This window comes from Bactrocera neohumeralis, chromosome 2, assembly GCF_024586455.1.
Source record: "Bactrocera neohumeralis isolate Rockhampton chromosome 2, APGP_CSIRO_Bneo_wtdbg2-racon-allhic-juicebox.fasta_v2, whole genome shotgun sequence".
Taxonomy (NCBI): Eukaryota; Metazoa; Arthropoda; class Insecta; order Diptera; family Tephritidae; genus Bactrocera; species Bactrocera neohumeralis.
Genome location: NC_065919.1, coordinates 35990763 through 36011177, shown reverse-complemented (window position 1 = coordinate 36011177; position 20415 = coordinate 35990763). Strand labels below are relative to the sequence as shown.

The 20415-nt window shown below is 35.6% G+C and overlaps 1 protein-coding gene across 1 annotated transcript in view; it reads right to left on the bottom strand.

Annotated features, from left to right (window-relative positions):
- LOC126757472 (homeotic protein Sex combs reduced) overlaps positions 1 to 20415 on the bottom strand; it is a 57136-nt gene that overhangs the window by 26235 nt on the left and 10486 nt on the right. Inside the window, exon 2 of the mRNA XM_050471409.1 lies at positions 13731 to 14745. Coding sequence (XP_050327366.1) covers positions 13731 to 14667 — 937 coding nt within the window. The 5' untranslated portion in view covers positions 14668 to 14745. The remainder of the gene's footprint in view (positions 1 to 13730; positions 14746 to 20415) is intronic.

Sequence of the window (20415 nt, the reverse complement as noted above, 5' to 3'; positions counted from 1 at the left end):
ATTGTCATCAAATACATATTGATTTTAAGGGGTTAGGCGAGTTTGAAAATTTCAAAAAATCAAACTTGTTTTTTCGTCTTATTAAATAATACAAAATCTTTAAAATTTATCCCAAAATTTCAAGCTGATTTGAGGCAAATTTTAAGAGCTTCTAAGAGACGATCCGGAAGCTCCGCCCATTTTGTACAAATTTTACACACATTTCGAAATATCATCATCTAGTCATTGAACCATTTTTTTGTTTATTACAACTTTTTTTTCGGGCAAATATATGAGAAAAACTTTATCAAAACCTAAGTTTTTTCCAAGTCTGTTAAAATTTTAAACTGTAATTAATTTTTTCCTTCGTTCAATTACTAACGAAAGTTTTTGGTATCTTGATTTTAGATAAACCAATAATGATGAGGTACCAATGGCTGAGTTTTCGGAATTTTTATATAAAATATATGACACATGCATATTGAAAAAAAAATATACCTCTGACACCCATCTAACTCCGTAAAATGTTTACAATAAATGACATATATTGAAAAAGGAATATACCTCTGAAACCTATCTAAAAGAGTTAAACATTAAGAAGTTTACTTCGTATAAATTACAACTCCGTAACTTCACTTAATACCAATTTATTGTCGATTCTCCATTTTTGACAGCAGGCTTTCCTCTTTTAATTCTTATGATTCGAGAGTATTTAATATTATATACTTATGTATATACCGCATGCACTTGTCTTATACTTGAATTTACTTCTATGATTTGAAGTTCGATGCCATTTTAAACGAAAATTGCACTTTAAGTATATGGTAGTATATTATGCAATAGGTGGATAGACTGGAAAAGCGTTTTAAAATGCTAGTGCTGCTATGAAAACAGTAAAATCGGAGCATAGTTATGATTCTACTCGCATCTATGTAGTTGTATCGCCTGTCGTAGCAATTTTATAGTTGAACGTGCAAGTAATAAAGAGGTTGCAAACGAGTTAAATGATGCAACTTTGTGCAAAATGCATAGACCTGGACTCGTATTTGATACTAATAGTATATTACTTTAACATTAAATGAGAAACAACTCTGCCTCGTACAAGCACGCACACACTCAAACTAAATGTTTGGCAGCATCCTTAAAGCATTAAAAGAACCATTCTAGATTATATGATAACTAAGATTTGTGCATATACATATGTACATACTACGTATATGTATTGAAAACGATCACTTCTTCATGTTCTCTTAACTTAAACACTTTACTTTATTGTTTCTTATGTTCACCATTTTCTCCAGACCTCATGTTTACTGAAGCTGCTACATAACAAGTTCTGGCATTAACTTTAATAGAAAGCGTTTGGTGGAAGCGGACATAAATGTGTTGGTGTGTCGATGGAAGTTTATTGTCCGACCGGACTGGTTGGTTGACCAGCCGGTTACATCGTTGGTCCGCGCTTTGCTGATGGGCGGCTAGCAGACTGCTGCCACAGGTACCCAATTACATTTTCATTAACTTCGAACACGACTTTTCAAATTGCTACATTTAATCATAACGATTGTTATTATTTTACTTATAGAATGTTCATAAGTACGCGAACGCGTTCGCGTGCTCATCTCATGAGGTTATACATCAATTCCCTATACTTGGCAGCGTGTTATGCAGAAACAGTTCGCGCCGCGAGAGCATTGTTTTCCTCAAAGTGCTGATTGTCATAAATTCAAGGCTCTTGCTCTTGCTGATAGACTAAATAAATATGAAAGTTCAATGGGAGGAAGTGGTGGATCGCATAGGTACTAGAATTATCACTTGTATTAAATTAAGGCCGTAATATATTTATATTTAAAGCAAATAGACTATCCATTTTGAAATCCGTAGTCCCTGCTATATCTGCAGGGTAGAAAACTAAAATTATTTTGGTATATGGTAAGTAGGGTTTGAAATAAACAAATACTATAATAAGGAATAAACGAAATATTCTTTTGTGAAGCTTAATGGGCAAGGACTTCGTTGCTAGATTTTAGTATTATAATATTAAATATTGAATGTCTTTGCCACTTTGTGTATCAAAACTGTATTTATACATATAGACCAAAAATTAATATGATTATCTGCTAATTGTCTTTATGTGCCACTCTTGTACTGTGTAATTACCGTTTGACCATAATTTTAATATAATATGTTATAACTTAATATAATAAGCCTTGCTTTAGCGAATCAAAAAATATAATTTTTTGGGAATTCCTTTGGGAAGGAAAGAAATAATTGATTAAAGCGAAATATCAAGGGTTTAAGGTTATATATTTAAACATCATCCGAAAATTTTTTGGATACGAAATCTGCCTTTGGGAAGCAATTGAGCGATGCATCTCGCATGCCAAAAATAATACACTTTGCCCCAATTCCTTACGACGTTTAGTTTGTTTTCTATCCCGCCCGTCAATTAAGAAAAATCGTAAAAATGAAAAACCGAGAAATCGCGCGTCAAAGTTTTCGCTTTATGCCCAAGCGCTCGTATATCTGCTAGATGCTCGGTCACTATTTCCCTTCTGGCTTCGACAATATTTTGAATTCCCATCTTTAACTTTGGGGACATATTCTTAGATAATTTTTAAAGAGATTTAAGCAAAAAAAAAATCGATTTTTTGAGGCTTTTAAAGCAGGCTTCCTTAATACAATAAGCCTTTCTTTAGGGAATCAAAACTTGTACACACAAATAGCAAAGAATAATACAACACGGTATCCATTATAATGTTTTTTGATAAAAATAAAAAGAGTTGAAAGTAATACGGAATAGGAATGAGGAAATCTTTTTAACTTGCGGGAAAGCTTAAGTACTCGTGTATATTACTCTGACGTTAGAGTCGCAAAAGAACCTGGGGTCAATACACACAAAAGTTTGCAAATATACATATGTACATACATACATATTAATGCAAAATTTTCATGTGGTTTTGTACAGGATGAACATTTCATAAACTGGTTTTAACTGGAAGCAATGGAGTTGGACACAACAAAGCTTAGCTTCAGTACAAAGATTTTCATTGACCTTTCAAGCAACATGGTAGGCTTGAATAGTGCGGATGTAAGTTTTTGAAGTTGTTTATAAGGAAAAATAATCAAGTGGCCAGGGGCTGCCCTTGCTAAGTGTATCCTGTTTCAGCGCATACATGTAGTAGGTCCATACCCGAATTAATACTCTCTTGTACTCCAAGTTTCACATTCTGCATTCTGTATACTCACCACTTGCTTTATGCACTTACAGTACTTGAGTGACAGTTTTTTGTTTCAATATGGCATAACTAAGGTGGTTAATCATGCACACCGCTAAAGACTTAGTCCGCAATATGTACCATCCAATAAATACCTAATAATTGTTAACTGGCGTTATGCGGTACTCAAGTTCGTCGTCACAAATTTGCATAATTGCATACATGAACGCTGATTCGTTGCTTGAAATATGGCCAATTGGGAACTGATTTTAACGGGCTCGCAAGCGTTGCGTTTTAGTACACTGAATAAAACGAAAACTCAATAAACTTTATGTTTTTGTACTGAATTTCAAGCTAAGTTTATTTTTAATTGTACTGTACATGTGTATAATAACTCTTCCTGTGTTTACAAATGCTTAGAAATTTTTATTAAATTGTGCAAAATGGTACAACTACATGCATATGTACATACATACATATGTATATTGCTTTGTATATATGTATGTATGTAAATATGTAAGTGTGCAAACGCTTCTTTTCCTTATTTTTTATATAATAATTAAACTATAAAAATTAATTGAAGCTGATCATTAGTCCAGTTATTACTCATTTCAGATTCAAACTAAACAAATATAATATATTTTACTCAATTTCTTTCTGGTAGTAAGCAGAATGCTTTATAAAATGAATTGATTTTAAGTAGAAGAAGCAAAAACATTAACTTCGTTACACCGAAGCTACTACACCCTACATAAAAAGCAAAATATTTCTAACAAGAACTTGATGCTGTTCGGTCAATCTGTATGACAGCTATATGCTATTGTGGCCCGATTTCTGAATTTCTTCGGACGTTTTACCGTTACTTTGAACATTAATTCGCGTCAAGCTTCGTGGAAATAGCTTTGTAAATAAAAAAGTTTTCCATACAAGCACTACATTTCGATTGTACAGTTTGTATGGTAGCTATGTAAATGCTATAACGATCATGGCAAAATTAACTCAGCTCGACGCTCTGAACATTTGTGTGTATATTTTACATTGTCTTCGATTTGCGATAATAGACTAAGTTTACTAAATTATATCACATACAATCATACATTAGTACGACTCAATGTTCTCTTTTGTAAAATTTACCAAGTATCTCTCTTGCGTATCTTCTCAACAGCAAAGGAAGAAACCTCACAATGAGCACTTCGAAAACTTGAGCACTTGCGGTGTCCAACAATATGTTGACTTCTTACCACCGATTTTGTAACAAAGTACAATAAAGTTTTTAAGCAGCTGTTGAAAATGTTCTACACTAGCTGAAAAATCAGAAAATAATTTTTTACGTACAGCAACAACCATTATATGGTGCGGCGATGAGACAATCGTTTTGGCGGCAGTGCACATGTCGTGTTGCGTTAATATCGGTATTGTTGGCGTTGTTGTTTCTGCTGTCAACAGCGCATATATGTACATAACGGTTTGTTGACGTTGTTCTACTTGTCGGCTGATCGTTTCTGTGTATCGCAACTTTGCAAAAAGCAATCGAAGTGTGGCGTACGAGATCTTTCAATGGTTCTGCCAATGAGCCTATTATCTGCCGCACTAGTAAAAACGAGAGAAATGCCCATTATTTATCAATGCCTGTCAAAGTTATATGACAACGGCAACTGCTAAAATTTTCATTCCAACTTCTTATATTAAATGAACTAGTATTAAATTTTCTTCCAGAATTATTTTTATACAGCTTATACTGAAACTTGGTATACGTGTTCCTTTGCAAAAAATGGAGAACAAGTTTGTAGATGGGCGTTATCAGACCACTGCCACTTCCACAAAACGCCATTAAACGTAAACCTATACAGGTAAGGAAGAGCTAAGTTCGGGTGTCACCGAAAATTTTATACTCTCGCATGATAAAGTGATAATCGAGATTTCATTATACGTCATTTACATATTTTTCAAATACCGTATTTTTGTAAAGTTTTATTCCGCTATCATCATTGGTTCCTAATGTATATACTCGTATTATACAGAAAAGGCATCAGATGGAATTCAAAATAGCGTTATATTGGAAGAAAGCGTGGTTGTTAACCGATTTCACCATATTTCGTACATGTCATCAGGGTGTTAAGAAAATATTATATACCGAATTTCATTGAAATCGGTATAGTAGTTCCTGAGATATGGTTTTTGGTCTATAAGTGGGCGAGGAGACGCCCATTTTCAATTTTTTAAAAAAGCCTGGGTGCAGCTTCCTTCTGCAATTTCTTCCGTAAAATTGAGTGTTTCTGACGTTTTTTGTTAGTCCGTTAATGCACTTTTAGTGATTTTCAACATAACCTTTGTATGGGAGGTGGGCGTGGTTATTATCCGATTTCTTCCATTTTTAAACTGTATATGGAAATATCCGAAGAAAACGACTCTGTAGAGTTTGGTTGACATAGCTATAGTAGTTTCCGAGATATGTACAGAAAACTTAGTAGGGGGCGGGGCCACGCCCACTTTTCCAAAAAAATTGCGTCCAAATATGCCCCTCTCTAATTTGATCCTTTGTGCCAAATTTCACTTCAATATCTTTATTTATGGCTTAGTTATGACACTTTATAGGTTTTCGATTTTCGCCAATTTGTGGGCGTGGCAGTGAGCCGATTTTGCCCATCTTCGAACTTAACCTTCTTATGGAGCCCAGAAATACGTGTACCAAGTTTCATCATGATATCTCAATTTTTACTCAAGTTACAGCTTGCACGGACGGACAGACAGACATCCGGATTTCGACTCTACTCGTCACCCTGATCACTTTGGTATATATAACCCTATATCTGACCCTTTTAGTTTTAGGACTTACAAACAACCGTTATGTGAACAAAACTATAATACTCTCCTTAGCAACATTGTTGCGAGAGTATAAAAATGGCATAACTAGGTTTGTACCTCCAAGAGGGTATAAGATTCATATATCTCGGGACCTGCTCTATCCATTTCAATTAAATTCTTTTGAAATTCTTAAATTACAGTGTGAAAATGAGCGAAATCGTGCCACTACTGTTCTTATAATGAATACTTGCCACAGACCTCGTAAACCAAACAAACTTTATTTACCAAGGTATTAACCCAGCTGTTTATACTAAATGAACACATACTGCATTGTCCTTCGAACTCGGATTTAATCCTTCCCGTACTTAGCCCTTCCTTACTTGTTTCTTAACTATTTGTTTGTTTTACAAATTGAAATAGGGGTTTCTTGGTCATACTAAATATGAAAGTTAAGGTGTTAGGATATACAGGGTCCGGCACTCGAAGTGTAATAAACTTCAGACCGTTAGCGCAGCTGTCGCACTGGAATCAGCTGTTTATAAATTTGCTGAATGACAGTTCGGAGTATTCTTCACAAGCGTTTTGCCAAAATTGAATTCAAACGTAATAGTGTGATTGCTCTATATTTAGCTGGAAAATCACAGCCAGCAATTGTTCGTGATCTCAAATACCTTAATGTGAATAAAGTTTTTGTTTATCGCACCATCACTCGTTACAATGATACTGGTAGCATCGCAAAACGCCATGGAGGTGGTCATCAAAAGACTGCAACGCCACGTGAGATGGTTCGGAAAGTGAAGAAGCGACTTGAGCGAAATCCACGACGAAGTGCCAATCAAAGGGCTAAAGAACTGAAAATATCCGACCACAGCATCCGACCCATATTGAAAAATGAGCTCAAGGTCAAGCCTTACAAGTTCCAAAAGGCCCATGATCTCACACCAAAGCAGCAACAAGTAAGACTTGAGAGAGCGAAGCAGTTGCTTCGCTTGGCCGAAAGCGGTCAAATTCCGAACATTGTGTTTTCTGATGAAAAAATTTTTCCAATTGAGCAATTCGTAAACTCTCAAAACGATAGGGTTTACTTGACCCACCGTTCATATGAGAATCTAAGCCATCGATTGGCCACCAGGAGGCAGCACCCGCCACAAGCAATGGTTTGGGCCGCTGTCACCGCAGATGGGCACTCTACAATTGTTTTCATCGAGCCTGGCGTCAAAGTAAATGCGACATATTATCGGGAAAGTGTTCTGGAGGCTGCTTTGAAGCCGTGGCCAAACAAACATTTCGGTCGCAAACCATGGATGTTTCAACAAGAATTTATGATTATTTACACTTCGAGTGCCGGACCCTGTACAGAAAATTAGTTTTGTCCAAAATAGACAGTTTGATTTTCTTACTACGACTAAAATTTTCACAGACGAACTCTGAGTGCCTATCGAGTCCCTAGCCCACTTCTCTCCAACAGTCGTCATGAAGCTACCGTTCTTTGCATTTGCAATTAGTAAAAGTTAGTTTTGAAAATGCAAACAAAAGACAAACATTCAATATTTATTCATTTGCCGTAGCCGTTTGGAATGGCTATAATGGTCAATGGCTTCAAGACAAATCCACTCCTACGTTACCACATTTTATGCATCGTTTGCACGTAATTACTTTCCATCATAATTTGTGGACCGTAATGAAATGTGGGCAAATACTCTCAACGGATTCCGAACCAGCGGCAATCAATGGCGCATTTTCGCTTGTATCAGATACTAATAGATAGAAATGTTTCGTTCTACAGCTTGTTGCAAAAACAGGGCAGGCGTCAGCTAGGTGACCATTCTGTAGAGCCATGCGTCTGTTTAACCACATCAAATACTAAAATTTTCTAATAATTACTTAGTCATTATATCCGAATGCCTCATAATACACATTTACTCATACGCGCCCACACATACAAAATAACATGTGGATAAACAATATTTGCCAGTCTGAATATACATACATATATACATACTCATACATATGTATTTCTATATTTGTAAAAATAAATGTTCGTGAATGCCGATGTGCCAGGTGAGTGTGTGCATGTTCTGGCCCATTTTGCTATTTTATAATCATTATGCTGCATTTGCTTAGTGTTTTGTTGCAGCTTCTTGACTTCTTGCTTTGTTGGTATCTGATTGTGGAGCACGAAATCCATTTGTAATATTCTTAGTTGTGGAAAATTGAAATCTGTTGATGCAACGCTTAGGTGCGATTTGGTTTTAAAATTAGAGTACACACACACATGTATGTGTGTATTTGTAGTCCGTATTTAAAGTTAATGGAGAGTAATTAATTTCATTCAGTTTAACTTTAGTTCACATTAAAACAATGTATGTATCCCTGGAATAATAATATAAATAAACTACCACAAAATGAAAAATTGCTTTGTTAACTGAGTTAGAAACAATTAAAACCGGTAATTATTTAACTGATTTGAGTCTGTAAAAGGGAGCACGTAGGCATTCCATATTTATTATATTCAAAAACAAGAAAAACCGTTGACTTCGCTTATACGAGCAATAATACCCTTCACAAATGGAAACGTTTTCCATACAAGGGCTTAAGTTTGTTTGGCCAGCTTTTATGGCAGCTATATGCTATAGTTGTCCAATCTAAACTATTAATTTGCAGTTTCGCGAAGATACCTTGGGAAGAAAAATCGCTTCTATGCAAGAACTTTTATTTTGATCGCCCAGTTTGTATGACAGCTATATGCTGGTTCGATAGGTTCCGATCCTGTTAAAATATAACTGTATTGTTTTAAAGGCATTTTATTGTTTTAATTTTCATTTCTTGCATTCATTTTCAGTAGCACTGAAAAAAATTACAAACATGCAGATGAAGCTAATAAAAGCGTTTTAAAATCAACCAGACGCACTGGGGTCTAGGTATTTGGTGTTTGGGTTCTTGAAATGTTATAGTCCGATTTGGACAAATTTTGGGCATAAGATTAAATACAATTGAATTTGTGCAAAGTTGTATGCCGATATATGTACATATTCGTTGGTGTTTGATGTGTATACTGCCAGTGAAAGAATCAGAAACGTGGGCGGTGTCTCACTCATTGTGCAATTTTTACCCTCACTCTGTAAAACTCTTAACCACCAGTTTTGTTGTGAATTTAAGAGAATTGGTTGTGTCCATTATCTGATTTTACGCATTTTCTCAGAGTATGAAGAGACGCTAAAGAAACTTTTGGGAGCGGAGCTAGGCCCTAGTTATGACACTTTAAAGGTTTTCGTTTAATCGTGCTTTGTGGGCGTGACAGTGGTCCGATTACGCCCATCTGCAAACTGACTCTCTTAGGTGGCAAGAAATATATCATCAAGATGTTGTAAAAGTGTTGAAAGCCTTTAAAAGTCTGTAAAAAGTCCGTAAAAAGTCTCAAAAAGTTGAATAAAATATTGCAATGTGCGTAAACCAAATTTATTTTATTAAGTTGCAAAATTATAATTCAAAGTAAATTTATTAAATGGCTTTCGTTCTTTGAAATACGTCTTATACTACGTTCGGACCGACAACGAAAACATGTTTTCGGGGGAAAAACTGGTTTTCGCACGAAAACTTGTGTTTTCGTCCATATAAAATCTGTCAAACGAAAACACAGTTTTCGCTGAAAACTACTTGACAACTTAGATTCCACTCATTATAATCGGTGCCTGCTCTAAATTAATCGATGTTTTTGGAAGACATATTTTGCCGGCCCTAAATTGTCACTTGATATTTGTTTACATTCCATATCCCTTTCAGTGGAAAAAATAATTTGGGGTGGAAAAAAAATCTAAAACTTTATTTTTAAGGTAATATAATGCTCCTAAGTTCGAAAAAAATATTTATTTTTACCTGTGATATCGCAATTTACAGTTAGGGCATGTCGATTATATTCGACATTGACACTGGAAGATACCAAAATTTGTTATATGAAAAATGCAATTCTGTCTCAAATTATATGGCATATTTATTGAAAATTAATTGATTTTATAATTGTACTTATTGGTTTTTATGGTATTCCAAGAAACAATTGGCTTCTCGTTTTACACAGAGATAAACGTTACATTTTTTACATATTATAAAGGAACTTTTACCACAATTGTTGGCTTTGCAACGTCCTGCGCTTTTAACATTTAAAAATTCCGGTAAATGCCTTATTTGATCCAAACGAACTTCTGGCGGTGGTTGTGTTTGGACATTTCTTTTATGCTTAGGCGGATTAGGCGACATAGAATCATTGTCGCTTTCTGTGTTCCTTTCAGAACGCAAAGCTATTTGGCAGCTGCCCCTTGACTTTGTCTTCGACGGTCTTCCTCGTTTACGTGCTATATCCCCTTGTGTATTTTCCTGTTCTGCAGAAAGCAATGTTGTTGCTACAGCGATCCTAAAACTCATGGAGTCCTTTACATTTTTCTTTGGAATATTCTTCAATGTACAGTCGCGTCTATATTCCAACCATGCCGCTGTCAAAGACAAATCCACAAAGTGCATTATCACGCGAAGTGTCCACTTGACAGAACGAATGTCAATGCGGTAATATTGAACTTGTGGTCTGTCAAAGCATATAAATTCATTAGAATCTTTTTCCCACCGTTTAGCCTTATCTTTAACTCCAATTCCAACAAAACTCGACCCCAGGTTGATGACTTTATTGTCATACCAACGAGTGATAGGTACAACACCATTTGCGTCAATGCATTTAGCAGAAAACCCTCGCCCTCTTGATTTCATTTCTTTCTCACTAGGAAGTTTGGGATTAGCGAATCTATTAACACGAATGGTTCCGGCGGCATTAATTTTGCGTTGCTTCAATATTTTGAAAAGCTGGTAAGAAGGAAAGTAGTTGTCGAAAAATAGATTGTGACCAATGGCCATACTTGGAATCCGTTGACATAGATCAAGAACAACAGCAGAACCGAAACCAACATCCTTCACTATTTTTTTTTTCTAATGGAGTTGTCGATCCTTGATAAATAAGAAAATCTTACGGAATTCCACTTTTACCGCATAAAAAAAAACTTTGATTCCCCATGGGGTGGGCTTTCCTTTTATGTATTGTTTTGCTACGAACTTCCCTTTAAATGGAATGATTTGTTCATCAATACAGAGATTTTCCTCCAATGGTAGGCTCCAAAGACGATTTCTCACTGTGTTTATTATTGGTTGAACTTTAAAAAGTCGATCTCTATTCTGCCCTTTTTTGTCCATAACATCAACCAAATGTAAATTATTTCTAATAGAAAAAAAAAAAACGTTTTCTGGTCATATTCTCTCTGAAAAATGATATTCCAAGCGAAGGATCGTAAAACATTTCAACTCTCGGAAATTTTAAAACCCCCATCATTATATGATGTGCAAAAACAATTCGAACTTCATTGACTGAGCACTCCGTGAAATTTAATTGACCTTTCTGTTGAGCATATAAATTGGTATGATACGCAGTTCCAATGAAGAAATCATCAGTAAGGTATTTTTTAAAATATGAATATGGTGTACCAATTTCAATATCTGCAGCATCTTGTGTACGTTCAAACTGAATTGCTGTCGAAGAATGTTCTATTAGATTTTTTCTCCAAGAAATAGCCTTCTTTGCTGTGAAGGTCAATGAAGTTTGTATGCTTGACCTTGGCTGCTCATTATCAACTGATATACCCATTCTAGATATTTCGGCCTCAGTGATAAGCGGCAATTCCAAATGTAACACTTCATCTAAGGCTTCACCGCAATCTGGAATAATTTCCCGTTCTATCACTTCAAAAGTATTTCCATCCACCTTTTCGACATCATATTCCACCATATCTTCACACTGGCACTCATTTCCATCTTCAATATCAGAACAATTTGCAAGAATTTCAAATATCTCATCATCATTTAAAGCTTTATATGTCATATTTTCTGAAAATTTATTGTAAATAACCAAACTTTTATATACATTTTTTTTTTCTAATTGGAAAACAAAACTTACTTTGCGGGTCAATGTCAATTATATTCGACAACAATATACATATTTGGAATTATAGGTATACGCTAATTACTTTTTCTTTGTTTTTTTTTTTATAAGAACGATTATTTGAACACTATTGATTAACATATAATTTTGTCGAACGCTTCTGATAAATTCTAAATACCTAAATTTATGTTGAAATATAGCCGATCGGACAATCTTGTTGATAACCCAGCAAAAAGATCAAATTAACTAAGTAACTAAAATTTAGAAAACTGAATGTAGCTTATGTTCATTAAAATGCTCTCTGCCTGACTAACTAATTTAACAACAAGAACTTATGAGCACGTTTACAGTTACTTTTTTGACATGAAAAAGCGCGCTCATCCAATGTCGAATATATTCAACAAATCCACTGAAAGGGATATACAAAAACAGCTGTTGGTTGATATTCTCATATTAGGGGGATTCTCTTGCTCTTGCAAAACCTTGCACGGTGCAGAAATGGCAGAATTTTCCTGTTGGTGCAACGGCACAACAACAAACACACGCTATAAATATGTCAGACCAAAACCCACGTTTATTTTCGAGCCGTCATATATCACTAGATTCTGCAATGGGTGCTCTCTTGGCCTTGCATATTTCGGTATAGGATTTTTGCATTTTATGTCATCGTGCAATCTTGCAAGAGCAAGAGAATGCCGCTATTGATAGTTGTCAGTGATAACTCATCGAAAACACACACTGTCGGTCCGAACGACTTAGATTCCACAACATACAAATGTGTTTTCAAAATGTTTTCAATGTCGGTCCGAACATAGTATTAAAATGTGTCGTCTGACACTAGTAAAGTAAAATATCAAGTGATTTGAAGACTTGAAACTAATATTCTCAATTTACATCATATGGGGCGTTTGTTAGGTGTGACCTCGCCGATATGAAAATGATCCATAGATCTTGATCAGCTAGTGGGCAGCGAGAGAAATTCGAGAAAGAGAAATCCACATTTTTTTATTAATAGTTTAGAATTAACAAGTGGGCTTATCTGCGCCTTATCTTAACAATCTTAAAAATGTAAAGCCCTCACTAAATAAATTCTGAAATGAAGAAAATGTATGATATTCTTTTCACTACGATGTACCAGTTCTTTTGAAAACTAAAATTCTTATTTTTGTATTTACACATGTACATAAGTATGTAGAAATTCAATTTTCCATATCCATGATAATTGGGAGCAGCATGTGTTTGAAAGAGTAAGCGTGGAGAGCGTGTACGGGGGGATAATATGCAGTGAGTGCGCGTAAGTGCACTATATACAATCAGTGTATGGAATATGCTGCTGACACTTCTTCGCAGAGTGGTGGGTGGTGGTGATAGGCGCACGAGAAGGTGAAAGTGCCATGAAAAGATTGTTTATTTGTTTTGACATAACGCTGCGTTGAAAGTTGAGGGTTCGAGGCATTGATGTTGAAGTACTACACAGTTTTGTTATTGAAGTACTTAAAATCAAACTATAAAAAATATTTCCTTTACACCAATGTTTGCATGATTTATTGAATCTGAGCAACGCAGACAAGCTGGTGTGAGATCGTACGCCAAATTTCAACAATATAATTTGTCTATATGAACTTTTTGATATAAACAAAACACAAATAGTTTTGATTACTTCCTTATAATGCCACAAGCTATCTTGAAGGGGGAGATGTTAATTCAAACAAATGAAGAATTTTAATCAAATAATATAAAAGTGGTCGTAAACTTACTTTGTCCTAAATGTACCCTTTTCATCCACGGATAGATCTGAGGTGGGTTTTTCTTGCAGTTGCCACTATTTTGACTACTACCAGCCTCATTGCCGCTATCGCTTTCCGAGTCGCTGTCACCACCTCCAGGACTGTGCATTGGCACATTTACGTTGACGTTGACATTCACGCCAGCCCCACCGCCTCCACCAACACCGCCATGAGTGTTTGTTATGTTGGCCGCTGCTGCTGCCACTGCCAGATTCCCGCTTAAAACACTTTTATTTAGCGATCTTGCCACACTCTCCACCACCGACGTTGGTGATAGTTTCGGCGAAATCTCTCGCGTCGACAGATCTTGCGGACTGGCTAAAGATTGAGTGTTTGTGTTATTATTGCTGGTATTAGTGTTGTTATTGTTGCCGGTGGGCGTTGAGGGATCATTGGCGTATTTGCAATTAAGATTGGTTTGTTGTTGTGCTGGTTGTTGTTGGGGGTGCTGTTGTTGTTGCGGATGTGATTGCTGCTGTTGGGCGGCATGTTGCGCCGTCACATGTACATGTTGTTGCTGCTGTTGTAGAAGCAGCCGTTGCGGCTGCAATTGAGTGTAGTCCACCATGTCGGGATTTTGTTGGCCACCTCCACCTGTCCCACCTAAACTGTATGCTGCCTGATTGGCATAATGGGACTGCGGTGTATTCGGGTACAAATTTGGTGAATATGCAGCAGCAGTTGGAAAGTAATCGTTGCCGCCAGGTGTACCAGCGCTAGAATTGCTCTGCCCCCCGGAACCACTGCCACCGCCGCTTGCGCCAGGGCCGCCATTGCTGTTTGTGACATTTGCTCCGCCGGTGGGATTGCCCGTGTGATTTTGCTGAGGATTTATTTGTTGTGGATAGCAAGAAGCGAGAGAATTCACGAACTGATATGAAGACATTGCAAAACAGTCGGGATCCATGTTGTCGGTTTATTTAGAAGGGGAGTTAATCACAAAATCTTCGATGCTGCCAACTCCTGTTTATAGCCTTTTCAATCTCTGTGAATAAAAAATAAAATTATTTTAAGTCTTGCTCAGTTTCGTTTCTTAATTTATTTGTTCTTGGTCTAAATTGAATTCTATTATTAATAACGCTATAGTAGTTAGAGTATTGTTCAAACGAATATATACAAGCATTGTACGGGGTCAATACCTTCAAGTAATGAACTTAATTTTTCTCCCTAGAATTTAAGATGTGTACAATTTTTGTGTTCAAATCTAAGCACCCGAACGGTTGAAAGCTTATTGAAAACTCTTAGCCGCACTATTCGTTGACTGGTAGTAATAATAAGAAACGGGCAAACGAAATGGCGTTTAAAAAAAGAAAAACAGAGAGTAGACTTAAACAAGAAAGTACGTTTTTTCAAGTGAATTTGTTGAGAACAAGGAAGTATGTATATAAAAAAATGTTAACACTTTATGCTCGTGCTCACAACCTGTTTCGGTGGAAAAGGGAATATAAAGCCGCACCAACTCTAACTCATACTACCAAAAGATACAATGAAGAAACAAAACCCAACCGTTAAAATACTTATTTTACACTTAAGAAGCAACAAATATCGTGAGGGCTTCTAAAGGGGTTTAGTCGAAGGGGTAAGTCTTGCTCTATCATATGTTTTTGCCTTTATTCTTTCCCTCATTTTTGTTACAAAGGCAATGCTCCGTTATTGAAAGAGAACCTATAATTTAGAGTCAGTGGGCAATTTATGCCACTGGCAACACCAGGCTTTTGTTGCTCAACGAAAAGATTCTTTCGTTACTGAGCTGTGTTAACTTCCATACTTAGTATACTAGTATATCTACTTATGCCAGAAACGTACGTATAATAATATGCGAATACAGTGAAATTCCCAAATACGGACAGCCCTTATAACCGGACACCTTTTTTTCATACAAAACCAATTCCTATACCTGTTTATGAGTATGTTCAAATCATTTCTGATAACACACACACACAAGCTTTTTGTAAAATGTTTAAAGAAAATTGTGCCGAATTTATAATCACAGTTTTTATATTCTGGAAACCAGTTGCTACGGTGTATTATAGTTTATAGCGATATAGATACAGGGTTATATATACAAATGATCAGGATGACGAGAAAAGTTGAAATCTGGTTGACTGTCCGTCTGTCCGTCCGTGCAAGCTGTTACTCGAGTAAAAATTGATATATGTATCTTGAAGAAACTTGGTATGCAGATTCAATGGTACAAAAAAATATTCGAGCTCGTAGATGGGTGTAATCGGACCACTGTTACGTCCTCAAATCGCCATTAACCGAAAACATATAAATTGCCATAACTAAATTAGGATATACAGGCATGTGCTGTCGTGCGATTTCTGTTTGATATCGAAATTGCAAATCGCACGAATTGATTTGAGGTGTGAAGAAACTCATTCGATTTTGTTCTGGTTCGAACTTAAATTCGAAAGAGTTGATAGTCAAACAATTGACATTCAATAACAATTTTGTGTGAAATATTTTTGTGAATATGAGTGTTTTTATTATTTCTGCGTATTTAATATACCGAAATGATTGGAAAAATAGTGAGAAAGTTGGACGACGCATTTAGATATTCCAGAGTCAGTGTTTCTAAAGTTGCATGATGCATTCGAACACTTTCATTGTGCTCCGTTGCCAATCTGTTTTGATTGGCAATAAGGGTAAATAAATTATTTATAGACTTTCCCGAATTTTCATTCGCTTCTTTTAAAATTGTTGAAGTTTCTATGAAACTTTTGAAGAGATGCTCCAATGTCCTCCTTTACGATATGTTGCCTTGTGCAATCTTGAATCGAGTCTTGCCGAGGACGTTTTCGGGATATTGACGTACTTTCTGACGTACTCGGCACAATATTTTCTTCATCCGAGGAATCAGAGTTTTCATTTATACCGAATGAAAACGTTTTACATACTTATATTTTTCCAACTTTTTCACAATCAAACATATTTTGCGTGTGATCTCGGCCGACTGATTTCGAAACGGAAAAAATATGACGATTTCGATTTCTGGCACATGTTAAATATGATACAATTGATGTTCGAAAACGAAAACGGAACAGTGAAATTCAGCACATGGTGTCTATAACAATTTCATGCGAAAACGAATTGCAGCACATGCCTGATAAAACTGTAATTTGGTACAGAGGATCGCAGTAGCAAGCAGTATCTCTGGGAATTTTTTTTTTTAAATGGTAGTGGTACTGTCAAAAACTACTTAAAGGGCGATAAATCAATAACTAAATACGCCAGAAACATAAAATTTTACCAACGCTATGGTATGAGAGAGCTGGTGTGAGAATTGGACGATGGGCGTGACACCGCCCACTTTTTGGTGAAATACCATATCCCAAGACAAACGATTTGGACAAAATTTAATACGTGGCATTCCTCTTACATTTTTATATCATATTGTGAAAATGGACAAAATCAGACAAAAACCACGCCTACTTCCCATATAGCAATATTTTAAATTCCACTTGATTCGTTCAGTTTGCAGTACACAAATCAAGAAATAATTAATATAACGGGATAAAACATTGCACGAATAATATCTTTAGTGTGTGCCACTTTATGACAAAAAATTGTTTTAATCCAATAAAAACTGTTCAAGCCCCTAGGACCCCGGTATCTATAGTTGACTTTTGATGAAAAATGCCGGTCAATGATAACACATTGACAAATCAAAAATAAATGAAATTAAGGGACAATCCTTCTCTTAGAATGGTGTGTCTGTATGTCAAAAATGGGTTCAATCGGACCAATACTTCCTTGGGGGATATACTTAATATAAGACAGTGTATCTTTGCGTCTAAAATAAATCAAATTGAGCGAAAACTTAGCCTAGCCCCTATATAACTAATATAAGGATTTTCGAACATCCAGCTGATTTCACTCTATATGATTGGTATTTTCCTGGCTTTGATTCTTGCAACTTGCAAGAGTATCAAATGTTCGGTTGCACCCGAACTTAGCCTTTCTTTACTTGTTTTATATACGTTGAGTTGCGAAAACATGTTCTATATGTATAAATTCCGAAAGTTTTAAAATCTGTAATATTTTTAAGGTCACATGAAGAATTTTCTATAACATGGAGTTTTTAATTTACAATTTTATTTATGAGTTGTAAGCGAAAATGAATTTTATTTTTATCTGGGTACTCAAGAACACCTGTTCTTACCTTAACTTTGAAAAGCAAAGATGGGGAATCCACATATATGTAGGTTAAGTGAGGCAACGCTGAATAGTTTGCTTCCAAGTGCATTCAAAACAACGGCAAGTGATGTAATAAGAAGAAACTCCATAGTGACTACGGCAATCGCTACCGGTGGAAACAATTTGGTCGAATAGAAGAAATGCAGAAACGAAAACTGGTTCGCGAGGTTGGTCTTATCGATTAATTTGCCAAAAAGGCAAAACATTTCTTGGCTTTGTTGGGTCAGTGCGAATGCCCATCAGTGAGCAAGAGCTGTATAAATGCGAATGTAGGAAACATACAAACATACATATGTATTGGATTTTATTACCCAACACAGCTGAAATGGCTACATTTATCAATACATAGTAGTAGTCGTAAATGTTTTTGTCTAACTAACATTTGCTAAGTTGCCATTACGCCATCGCTGATGGAGTAAAATTGAATTTCCAAACTAATAAGCCTAAATATAAATATACATACAATGAATTTTCCAGTCATCATAGCACTTGGAAAAATCCTCCGTCGTGATGGCCATCAGAGACTTCTTCGATTCAGCTTTTATATCCTCGATTGAGTCAAAACGGTGTCCTCGGAGTGGTTATGTGAATTTGCTGAATAGCCAGAAGTTACATGAACGTAAATCAGGCGAATGCGGTGGTTGCGGCACGACATTAGTTGAAAATTTGGCGAAGTGATCACATATAACCAATGCATTATGAGATGGTGTATTATCGCACTCCTTTGTACAGCAAATTCAGACATAGTAAAAATCGAAGAGTTCAAGGGAATCACAAAACGACGCGTATCTCAAATACTAATGAATATTTTGACGGAAAATTTAGCATAGATATCACTAACAGTACTACCAACTTACACAAAACAACTTAACTATTCGAAAAATTCACCTTTCAATTTGATCACAGGTATATTTAAAATTCTATTCAGTTGGAGGAATGTCACGGCGTATTAATGTAAGAAGGAAAAATTAGTTTTGGAGACTACCATAAACAAAGGTGGAAATCACGCCGACGCAGAAGTCGCTAATGATAAAAACAGTCAGGAAGTCGGTATGGCTTGAACTAGATGATGGCAAAATAATGTCGCGGGCTCGCGAAAATACAACAGTCCAAAGGATGTAATTACAGTCGATGCTCACAAATTAGAACCTTCAGTAATTAGAATTTCCATACATAAGAATCAGAGTTTGCATACATTAAACATTCTGAATCTGAAATCAATAATTTAATTAAAATTTTGTAATCATAATGATTTATTCTTTACTAAAAATGTAAATAATCTTCTGGCTCTCAGATATTGTTGTTTCATAACAAATATACAACTGACTATGTCAAGTAAAGATCGATTCGAGTGGAAATTCGTGATCGTTTTGAAAATTATCGTCATTATCTTTTTTTAATGAAAACATATCAATTTATAACAGATATAATATATTTAGTGTAATTGGAGTGAATTTCTGTGTTTTATTTTGTTGCATCTACTTTTGATTTAATGTATACTTGCACATATACATATACATATGTATGTTTAATTGAACATGATCACCGATAATTTGTTACCATATTAAAGGTAATTTCATAGTGATACTCTCGAGAAATCCTCGTCCCTTTTGGCAAAATATTCGGACAGGTGAAAAAACCCTTTGTGAAAGACAGGAACAGGTAGTAATCTCTAGGTGCAACGCCCAGATGGATGCATATGATTATCCTAACCGATATATCAATGTGTGTGGCCTGTGCTGTTCTGATAGATGACCAAAGTCGGTCGCTTTTAAGCGATTGCTTCCCTTAGACGGTCGAATTGTTGACAGTACAGGTCAAAATTAACCCTGACCATAGGGGAGCACCTCATAGCACATGATTTCCTGGAAAACTCACAAAACGCATAGAAAATCCTTCCTGAGCGTCAACCAATTTTCACAATACTGACTTAAGCAATTTCGAAGCTGCCTGAGAAGTTTTTTTAGTACGAAAATTTATCTTTCCAACGGCCGATCATTTTTATAGGTATACAACACAAATTCAGATTACTAAAGCCATCTATTAGAAGAAAAATTTCTAGATCTTATTAATAAGTTCATATAATAATCAGTATCAGTATCGCTGCTTTTCGTTAAACTCCGGCTGATTCAATTCGGTAGAGCTATGTTATTTGTTTCATTTGTTGTTCAGAGTTTTGAATGTACTCTGCGTATAAAATGGTGGCTTCGTTGTGTTGGGCGTGAAATTTATTATTTAATTTAGTAAAATAAGATGCAAAAAACAATCGATCTGAAGTAAAATTTAGAGATTTCTGACTACATCATGCTCCATATGTAAATACAATAGATTTTGTTAAAACTTAAAATTTCGTTTATTTTGAATTTTAGGTTCTCAATATTATCAAATGTGTCATATTGAAAATTTAAGAGAAGAAGAAGAATATAACACAATGTGAATTCCCTTTGTATTTTGT